Raw genomic sequence first — 10,928 nt, 5'->3', positions numbered from 1 at the left:
TCATATGATATGTTCTTATCAGTTCTTTCAAACCTCAGACTTAGTCTTATGAACCTCTTTTGACTCTCATCAACTAAATAACTTCATTCACAGGACACTCACAAATCAATATACCAAAATAACAATCTCGACATAATATTTCCTTTCTTGAAAATATTATGTCTTGATCACACTTTCACATCACTCCATACTTCATGTAACACATTAATACACCATTCAATCACATCACATTTGAACTTTCTAAAACAATTCAAATATATCACAAAATTCACTTAAACACATAACTAATTACATTTAATCATATTTTAAAATAAAAAATTAAATTTGCACTTAAAAACAATAAACAAATAATAAACAAGGCTCTCAAAAGCAAAAATAAAATTTAAGTTTTTTTACTCTAGTTGGAATGAAAATTATCTCGCTTGAGCGATAATGAATCTCGCCCAAGTGAAAACCTCTCGCTTGAGCTAGATTAAACCAGAAAACAACCTAAAATTCACCTCATTTTCACTTGAGCGAGATTCCCTCTCGTTTGGACGAAAATGGGTCTCGCTTGAGCAAAATTTCTTCTTGCTTGAGCGAAAATAAATTCGCAATGTCTAAAGCTAGCTTAAGCAAGGAGGTCTCGCTTAAGAGAAAATATTTCACTTGAGTGAGATATGCAGAAAAATCTGCATAAAACCTGATTTAAACATATTTTTTACATTTTAATTACATTATAATACATCTCAAATCATTCATACAACCATACTAACAATTACAATATCAAACAAAACATATTCAATCAATCATTCACAACAAAATCAACTGATACAATACCAATTACACATGATCAACCAGTTCAAAATTTAAGTTTAATCAAAATACTACTTTTACTCAAAATCAAACATCCCCGCAAGAAGGTTTAAGACTGGTGAGCACATCATCCTCACATCCAGATCTTTTAATCTAGGATTCCAATTAAAATAAAGTTAGTTTTCTTTACTTAACTTTGAACAGTTATGCTAAAAAAAACTCTTTTCCTACATGATAGAAATAGTCAAAAGGTAGCTTAACCTATATCCCAAAAGTATTGATAAGAATCCAAACATATTACCAGAAATTTGAACTAGCATGAACTAATCCAAAATTCTAAACGTCCCATTTAAAGCATATACTAAACATAATCTAACCATTATCAAATAATAATCTTACTTCACACAGTGTAATTATTTGAAACGAATATTTAAATAAATTGAAAAGGGTTTGGGAGTGTGAGGTCTTATTGTTTTGATTATTATTATTATTCTTATTGAATACGAGTTGTTGCAGCTTTCGGCAATTTGTCTTATGTGCATAGCTTTAATCCATGCATTGTAAAGCTTACTTTATCTTCAAAACGTCTTTGCAAAGGAAAACCATGAATTCCTTTGGAACGAGGAATTTGTAGCATTACTGAATCTTGCACAGGTTTTCGTCTCAGTGCATTCCATCATAACATATCATATCATATCATATCATATCTATGTATAAAAAAAGAAGGCTACGAGAGGTGGATAGACACTATATCTCAAATATTTCAACTTTCAAAATTCAGGAAAATAATCATTGCACACCATGGGGATTCATTCAAGGCTTCATATTTTTGTGTGTGAATAATATATATGTAATAATTTCACTTTTTATTTATTTTAAATGCTCATATAAAATAAATTATTGCTTTTGCAAAGCTTAAAAAAATAACATTTATATAAAATATTTTTATTTATTTTAAATGCTCATATATAAAAAAATATTGCTTTTACAAATCTTAAAAAAATAACATTTATATAAAACATTATGAAAAAATGTTTGTAGCTATGATATTAAGAAATTAATTTTTATTTATATATTATAAGATATTTTTTTATTTCTATGCATGTGAGATCTCCAACACGCTATTCTTATATGAAGACTTACCAACTGGTTTGTGAAATTTAGTTAAATTATATTTATAAGTGATTTCATAACAGGTAACACGTTAAACATAATAAACTCTCATTAAGATAAGTTTTCAATGAATCTTACATCATATTAATACATAAACGTTAAGCTCAACTTAACCTTATATAACATGTTCATAAAGTGAGATTTCTAGTCACTTATAATATGAGATGTTTGTATATATATGAGATATCTTTTTATATATATATATATATAATATTATTATATCCAATATTAGTTAGTTGATTGTATGTTTATAATGTGCACCAAGTTTAAGATGTTAGAAATTTAATAATATAAAAACATGTTTATTTCTTACAATATTTCCCACACAACTTTGATACGGTGGTGAAGCTAAATTTTATAACTATGGCTCAGACTTCAGATATGAAGTAAAGGAAAAGTATATGAGTATTTTGTTGAAGATGAATATATATTAATTCCATTTCAAGTCATATTCTTGGTGATACTTTTCCTTTTAGGCTATCTTTCTTTTACACTCTTTCTTCTTATACCTTTTTAAAATTCAATCTTTGTAAAATATTATATACTTTTTCAATGTCTATTGCTTGTATTAATAATATAAGCCATGATCTTACGTGCAGAAGCGGGTATTACCACTTGCTATGGGTTTGGGCCAAGTTATTACCCGTTTCAACTAGGCCCTTTGTACTGTTAGCCCAATAGACTTCTTCATAGAGTCCAGAATAGCCCAACTTAATCAAGGGAACCCCAACATGACATGGGGCAATCAATCTCTTTAATTATCATTTTTTACAAAATACACACTTTAAACTTTAATGTCGTTTAATTAATATTAAATTTTAATATTTTTAAAATAAGTATGTTAAACATAATTTTGTCTCCCCTCTTTATATGGGCACCTAAATTTTAATGCTCCCTCATTATAATAAACATTTTCACATATTAAATTGTGTCCGATAAAGACTTTTTTTTATTGTTTTCTTTCATTTTCTATTTTTTGGATAAATTCATATTATTTATTATATGAAAAATAATTATAACAAAAAAAATTATTGAATAATTTTTATTTAATATAAATAAATTATTTAGATTCCTTTCTCACTAATAAATTTATTCCAACTTTGACAGAATGAGCTATCTGTAAAGAGAATAAAATTTGAAGATTTATTCTTCATACAACTAATGAAGGGTAGGGTAAGGCACAAAGCAGAATTTAGAATTGAGAGTTTGAACACGATGATAAAACATCTCTCAAGCCTTTGTTTTTAGTTTCTAAAAACTTAATTTAACTTCAAAACTCAATATTTTATATTAGAAATAGATGGGTGAGAAGTCTGAAACTGTTTTATTGGAAAGCACGTTTTAAAACAAAACAAAAAAGTGTTTGTTTCAAGTGCAATATTCATTAACAAGAATCATTCCCCAAAAGGAAAAGATTACTTTAACAGAAAAAAAGATATAGTTATAGTAGAAAATAATTTTCATTTCAATGAAAATGTTAGATACTCCTTTTTTATCATAAAAATAGAAATAATACTAATGTAAATATTTCATAATCCTAGGAATGAGCAATAGTAAAAGTGTTTTTTTTTTCAAAACTTGTACTTTGAATATGGTAGTGATATTCTAAATCTTTTTTCTAATATGATTTTTGATACCTTGAATTGAAACAAGCAAAACCAAAAAACGTTTGTTTCAATCTTATAACAAAATGTAAGAAACAAGTCATTTTTTCCCACAAAAGCAAACTCAAAACACATGGCAGAATAAAATCAAAGTCCCAATACCTTGACGCTCTCACAAGTGATACAGAAAATGCGGAAGGCGGAATAATATCAATAATGCATTGTTCTGAATTGTGATACTAATAATAGGTCAAAGTCCAAACACAGCCAATGTTTGAGACACAAACAACTTTATTCTTCTATACATCGTGTTGTGTCTTTTACAAAAGCATTCAGAATGATTAATGCAATATTGTTTATCAGGTCAAGAACCTTTCTAACAAGTTACCAAAGAAGAAACTAGTTTTAGCCCACCCTCGAGTCTCTGGCACTTTAGCATTGGTTGGCACTCTCTTCACATAAACCATCATTGTCTTACCTATTTCTTTACCAAGTGCTTCCATAGTTTTCATGTCCACTGGGTTCCCTGATGCATCCCTCACGTAGAACACATTCAATGCTTGCTCCCCTCTGGTTGATACACCTGCCCTACACACTGTCAACCCATTCTCTCGTAGAATCCTTGTTACTTCCGACAGCAAACCAACTCTATCCTTTGCACACAGCTCAAGGCTCACACCCTGTTGTTCACAACCAAGAGTAAGACTTCAGGTATATTCCCTGTTCCTTAAAAACTACTTAACATTATGACCAAAATGACAACATACTTACACTGAATTTCTTTTACAATATCATCTAATTATTGAGTATGATAAGATGACTAACTTTTTACGAAAGTTACTTTATATTTATGATAATTTCTAATTGGTCAACGACAATGTAAAAATATCTACACTGATAGTATATATGATAATTGAACTCGTGATAATCTGCATGCCCAGAACAGCACTGTTATTCTGTTTGTCATGCTTAATTTGAATATGATTGAAAAGAAAGTAAGTAAGAACAAAAGTCGTTCTTTAAGTGAATTTTTATGTTTTTAAGATGTAGGGAAGTGAATGATATTACATGGAGCATATAGATTCTTAAGCTCTATTGAAGGCAAAAGATCCCATCATCGTCACTAGTGGACATATGATAGTCAGATACAATCTGAGTGAAACTTAGCCTCATGTATTTGCCATACCAGTGCAGCAATACAAGTAGATAGCTGCAGATGCAAAATGTATTAATTCTGTTAAATTCAGAAAACATTCTACTGTACAATCACAAACACTAGAATAATAGAAAAGCTTCTCCTAAAAATTATGTACTTTACTGACTAATATATATAGTTAAAATAGAGATTACAAGAAAACTTCCAAACAAAACCAAAATCCTTCGTATAGCATGGGACACTTACTGGAAGAGGAGATTTGACAATCAGAAGTTCATCCATCTATTTGTTCTGTTTTTCTTTTTTTGCAGTAGCTCAACAAGAATATAGAAATAAATTCAGGTGTGAAAGTTACCTCGCTTACTCTTCTTCGAATAGCAGCTTCAATGCATTGGATGACCCTTTCTTTCTCTCCTTCAGTGTCAAGTGTGCATCCATCCACATGTCGAATAAAATACTCCTAAAGTACAACATCAACTAACTCTTTAGTTTACACTTCTCTCTAGAGTCTCACTACTTCTAGTGTATAAACATGCAGAATAGAATACCGATGTAATATACCTGGGATGCATAAGGGCCATCTGATGAGACTGTGGCATGGAAAACAACATATTGCATATCAGTAAGAGTGCAAACAATGTCAAACATGAGTTTTGCCCGATCCTTGCACTTGACTGTGACCACCGAGTACCCTTTCTCCTCACAACGTTCTATAGTGATTTTAGGCCTGAAAGAGAGAGGACAATTAACGTCTCTTGCTGCTCTATAACTTTCATAATCCCGATCAGCAAACAACATTTGGTGAAGCCGCCGATCCATGTGGGTGAAACCCATGGAGAAATTAGTCCTAGCAACTTTCTCACCATCACATCCTCGTAAGATGTTGTTGAGCTGCTCCTCCATTAGAGATAATCTGTTTGGCTCATCCACAGCTCGGTTTGTAGCATCATTGACATAAAGAACGCAAGCAATTCGCCTGTTATGAGTCCACACTTCTGCTGCAAAAACATTAAAACGGAGGTTGGCAAGAACAGCTGAAATCTCAGACAAGAGACCAGGGCGGTCTCTGCCAATTAGTTCAATGGCTGTATGATCACCAACAGAATGCACTCCAACCCTTTTGCTTGGCAAAATTTTCACCCCTTCTTTGCTCTGGCTCTTTGGTCCTAGAGCCTATTGTAAGAAAAACTGTTATCAAGTAGCTCTTAGTATTTGATATGCATTATTATACAGGTGTTATACTGCTACGCAGTTATATGGAAATGATAGACTGAGCTGATTGGTGGCTTCCGTCAAGGGAATCTGATCACTGGTTTCTTACTTTCTTCGACATTTATGAGTAATATCTCTACGACGTATCTGATTTATTCTACAGTCATGGTCCTTTATGGAACGAAAAAAACGAACTCTATCAATCATGTCTGTTTTCTGAGATAAAGTTTACTGTTTAAAACTTTCTCCCAGATTAAGTTTATTTGTATATGTTGAGAGTGTAGCGCTACTTCAATTTTTACCAATAACTTAAGTCTTTCACGTTGTGATTAGGTATATTTAATATAAAAATGATATCAGATTAATGAGTCAAGAAAAAGGTTGATAGTTACCTTTTCAATGAAGTCGATGGTTTTGCTATCTGTTATCTTTCTTCCTTGCTGATCCGTAACATGAAACACTGCATTTCATTAGGCAAACAAGTTAGCTGCTTGAACATTTGATTAAGGTAGAGAGGACTTGGACACATGTTAGCATGAAATACTATGTTGTTTGTCTAAAACTCATTTTATTAACAATGTTAGCATGAAATAAAAGGTGGTTATTAATGCTCAATTTAGTCACAACATACCATCCATAAACCAACCGCCGTCAGAAGATATATAAGCTTTGGTAATTATGAAGTCAAGGTCGGTCAAGATTTGCACGACTTCCAGCAGAATTCCAGGTTTGTTAACACTATCAACCTGTAATTTTTTTATTTTTTATTTAATGGGGAGAGGATAATAAAAATCCGTTCGTAGAGGACAACATTATGGTTACATTGCATTCAGGGAAAAATAGTCACAGTTTATTTTTTAAAATTTTACCTTGATCAGTGTACAGTCATGACAACTGGCATTGTCCACAGAGACCCTGCAAAGTTGTAAACAGAGTTCATCATCAACCAGTCATTTCTTTAAGGGTTCTATAAAGTCATACCGGTGATGAGCTCTTTAATCCATTATCGATATCTCTCTTTTTTGACAAAAGCAAGTGAGGAATTAAAGCAGCTTTTTAAACTTATATTTTGTTCCATTCTTGTTTAGTAAGGCCAAGTAAATGCAGTTAAGTGACACTTAGGGAATTTTTCTTTTGATAAATGATTAAATATCCATGAAATTTAACTCTAGAATTGATTTTATTTTCATTATGATCAGTGATCCCATTCCTTTATTTAAAGATTAGTTAATTTGCTGACCATTTAAAAGGAAACTTGTAATCCCAGATAATAATTTAGCAAACCTTGGAGGGTTCATTCTATTGCTGAAGTTCTCATACTCGGGATCAAAATATGGCCAACAAACTTTAGCCATTTAATCAACTTCTCCCGTCAATGTGTGCTTTGTTTTCCTGCATGAGCATGGGAAATATGCAGATAAAAAAGTGTACATCAATAACAAAAGTAAATTATTTTAGAAGGAGACAACAGTTTGTCAGTTACAAGCATATTTTTCTATTTAATAGTTTTCACACGAGTAAGTATTCAATGACGCCTTTGTTTAATATCACAGTCACACTTTACCTCATTCAAGCAACCCCTAGGTAGTATTTACGATTTTGAACTTTTGGTGCAGTGAGAAGGAGCATTATTCAAGGTAAAATTTCTACATAGCAGTACGAATATGTGTTTATAGGAAAAAGAGGGGTTTAGGAATAACAGTGGTCAATTTCTGTTTCTGTTGGTCAAAGATCTTCCAATATAATAGAAAACATTTCTACACTGGTTATTCTTGATTCTTATTATATCGGACTGAAACTCTCCCTCTCTTATGTTGTGGGTGTCAAACAGTGTAAGGAAGTAAGTTGATCAGTAGAATGCTTCAGTCACTCACTGACTCACCACTTCAAGCATCCCTCCTTGGTTCTTTCCCTACTAAAGAATCTACGATTCAGCCTTCTCGTGACCTTTGAACATGATTTTTGGAATAAGGTAAATGCTGACTGTTCCATGTGCATTGTTTTAGCAAAAGTTGGGAGAGTGAGATCAGAATAAAGAGTCAACAACAAGAATGCCTGGAGAATCACGCCATCAGCAAAAGGATTTAACTTTTTTTTTTCTTTTGAGCACACCCGAAAAGCACTTTGCTTTACAAACTTCTCCACTAAGTTGGTTTGGACTATGTAGATAGTAGTTGAATGAATCTGATCATTTTTTAAGTTTTCTTATCATAATTTTTTTCCCATTTGATACAGATTCGTCTCATTCCAGAATCATTCTGTTCCACCGACTTTCATGAAATGCAAGGAAAAGAAATATAACTTGTATGTTTTTGGGGGCAAACAAAACAGATATAATCAATATACCGAAACGGTTATAGAAAAATAAAAAGAAAGGTCATATATTTAGCTCATTCTTTACCACAACCAAAGTCCCTCTTAAAACATACACATAACATTGAAATGTTTTGAGAAGAGTTTCAACTTTCAAACGAAATTAATATTTAATTTCCAGAAGAACCCATTTTGTGATGTGGTGCTCAAAGGTAGCTTACGCTTTGGTTAGTAACAAAGATAGATTCTTGAGCCAAAAAAGCAAAAACCATATGAATGTGACATAAAGATTTGATTCCAATTACAACCAGAATACTAATTTTTATTTTGCTTTCCTTGTGATTTCACTCATCCCACACCGTACCATGCCAAATTGCCATCACCATATAATCTAAAATTATCACAAAATCTGGAAAGGTCCCCGCAATCCCAACTTGACGATGACTCTAACCAACGACATATTCTAAAATTATGAATTAAGAATATAACTGGTTGAGACATATAATTTTTTTTCACAGAAAAATATAATTAGATAAAGGATAAAATAAATAGGCTAAAATTTATTGATGCATTTCTGTTCCTCCTTTTAGCAATATGTTAGAGAGTCTTGCAGGTGGTGAGATGAGAAATTGGCTTCCCCAAGAAAGAGTTAAGACAAAGCTATCATTCAAGTTACAAGTTGGGTAATACCCGAGAGAATGAACTCCTTTCGAACATGGATAGAATAATTTTGCAAACCACATCATGACGCTTAACTTTTCGAATATAGAAGCCAAAACAACCTCCAAATCAAGCATAAAACGTCACATGTACCATAATTTCCAACTTGTTCAAAATTTATGTTCAGTTCAGAAATTTATTTTTAAATGTATTGTTAAAAGCGAAGGAAGACTTTAATGAAATAATAATATAAAGTTTAATAGCTCGTTTAGTTGCATAGGAATACAAACTTTATTTTTTTATACTTTAAAAAAAATCATTTTTGTGTTGGTGCAAATCATTTTAATCTCTTTTAGTTTTTATCAATACTATTTTTAACTTTTTTCAGTCTTTATTGCCTAAATTCACAAAAGGCTAAAAGATTCTCACTATTAACATCCCACTTAGATAGGATTCGGTTTCTGTAACAAGAAATCTGTATTCCATCACAAAAACTCGTGGAGTCAATCACTGTTAGAATATTGCAAACAAGACTAATATTTGATAAAGAGAACAGGGAAGAATCCGTTACACGACAACCACAAAAATATAGAATAAATAAAAAAATTGCTTGACCATAACAGTTAATATAAAATGGTAAAACTTAGTTTTAATTATATTCTTCCGTTAAAATAAGTTTGCGTCATATAATAAGAAAAGTTAGTTTTAATTCCATGATATCACGATAAAAGTTTGTGTTTAATATAGTCTAAATTGCCGATATGAAATTTCAGTTTTAATTATAATTAAAAAGAATAAAGAATACCACCAAAAGATATAAAGAATTGCTTCTAAGCTTTGTCGGTAAAAAAAAAAGAAAAAAAAATAGACACAGAACAGAGACCACAAACTCTCAAATCGATGTCCTGTATCCACTAATTGATTTCGGCATATTTTACTCGGCGAACAGAAGCATAACAGAAAGACACTAGAGTAGCTTCTTTATTTTTTCCACTATATAACACTATTATATTGTCAACAGAAACGGCGACGCATAGCAACTACAGTGCAGCCTCCATATCTCAACCCCCAACTTAGCCAACCAAAGAAAACACAGAGGAGTTCTTGAAATCAACGGTGATTAATCAATATGAATAAGAACTCGTGAAGAAGGTGATTAGAGAAAGATTAGCATATTCATTGTATAATACTATAGCTACTACTTCCTTAGACGACACAGTTGAGACATGAAAAACATACATACCTTAATTGTTGCGAAGAGAGTTGTCCCAATATTCCAACACAAGGGAAAAACCTTGAAGCTCCCAAATTGTCACATGAGAACGCCAATCTGAGTAGATATATAGATAGAGAGAGAGTGAGAGAGAGAGAAGAGAGAGAAAGCTTTGTGTGTGTTCTTGGTGTATGCTTTCGACGTTGGAATACCACTCGATTCAAAACTCTCTCTCTCTCTCTCTCTCAAAGCAAATGGAAAGGCTCCGAAGTGGCGTTGGCAGAGGTTCTGGGAAGTGGGAGCCCATTAAATATAAAGATTAATAAAATAATGAATCGTTAAGCAAATAAACTTTAACTTTTATTCTTAAAATCACCCTTCGTGGAATCATCTTTAATTTAATCAATTTCTAAATTCCGATTCCGGATACGCTTTTATATACTGCCCATAATGCTAATTTTGGACTCCCCTATTTCTTCTTATCTACTTGTAATACGTACAAAATTAAAGTTTGGTGAATTCAAAAATATAAATAAATTTTAATTATTTAATTATATTGTTTTAAAAATATTCTTATTTCTGATTACTTTATGTATTCTTTTCATCAAATTTTAATCAAACTATTTTGAGAAAAAAAATTAAATAAATAACTGCTTTAGATGAGTTTAGTTAATGTAAACATTAGTTAGTTTTTCTTATAATATGATCCATCACCAAATAAATATTTTTTTCGCTAACAAATAATTTTATATGGAGTGCGTTTTTATATTAGATAGTAATTATAGTTTGTGTACTATACAGA

At 31.4% G+C, this 10,928-nt stretch overlaps 1 protein-coding gene across 3 annotated transcripts; it reads right to left on the bottom strand.

Moving 5' to 3' along the window:
- Positions 1-3,845: 3,845 nt before the first annotated feature.
- On the bottom strand, positions 3,846-10,567 carry LOC137820691 (ACT domain-containing protein ACR3). 3 transcript variants are annotated; one of them, XM_068624880.2, is made up of 8 exons: positions 10,157-10,567; positions 7,225-7,332; positions 6,810-6,855; positions 6,572-6,686; positions 6,333-6,400; positions 5,290-5,901; positions 5,084-5,188; positions 3,846-4,252 (listed from the first exon to the last, which is right to left on the bottom strand). In XM_068624880.2, exons 2-8 carry the CDS (start codon positions 7,293-7,295, stop codon positions 3,932-3,934), a joined length of 1,338 nt encoding a protein of 445 aa, XP_068480981.1. In that variant the 5' UTR covers positions 7,296-7,332; positions 10,157-10,567; the 3' UTR covers positions 3,846-3,931. The 3 variants fall into 3 exon arrangements, with proteins under 3 accessions (XP_068480981.1, XP_090151254.1, XP_068480982.1); XM_090295128.1 differs by having other exon boundaries at positions 5,290-5,726; positions 10,157-10,425; XM_068624881.2 differs by lacking the exon at positions 3,846-4,252 and adding an exon at positions 4,652-4,782.
- Positions 10,568-10,928: the final 361 nt, after the last annotated feature.

Source organism: Phaseolus vulgaris, chromosome 9 (genome assembly GCF_051622355.1).
Source record: "Phaseolus vulgaris cultivar YP4 chromosome 9, ASM5162235v1, whole genome shotgun sequence".
Lineage (NCBI taxonomy): Eukaryota > Viridiplantae > Streptophyta > Magnoliopsida > Fabales > Fabaceae > Phaseolus > Phaseolus vulgaris.
This window is presented reverse-complemented; position numbering and strand designations above follow the sequence as displayed.

What these genes read in the sequence shown, in the direction of transcription:
- LOC137820691 (XM_068624880.2), bottom strand. Translation starts at nt 7,295, where the DNA reads ATGGCTAAAGTTTGTTGGCCATATTTTGATCCCGAGTATGAGAACTTC. An exon ending in AATAGAATGAACCCTCCAAG is followed by an intron (nt 6,856 to 7,224) that starts GTTTGCTAAATT and finishes ACAACTTTGCAG; the next exon opens with GGTCTCTGTGGACAATGCCA. An exon ending in ATGGCCCTTATGCATCCCAG is followed by an intron (nt 5,189 to 5,289) that starts GTATATTACATC and finishes GTTGTACTTTAG; the next exon opens with GAGTATTTTATTCGACATGT.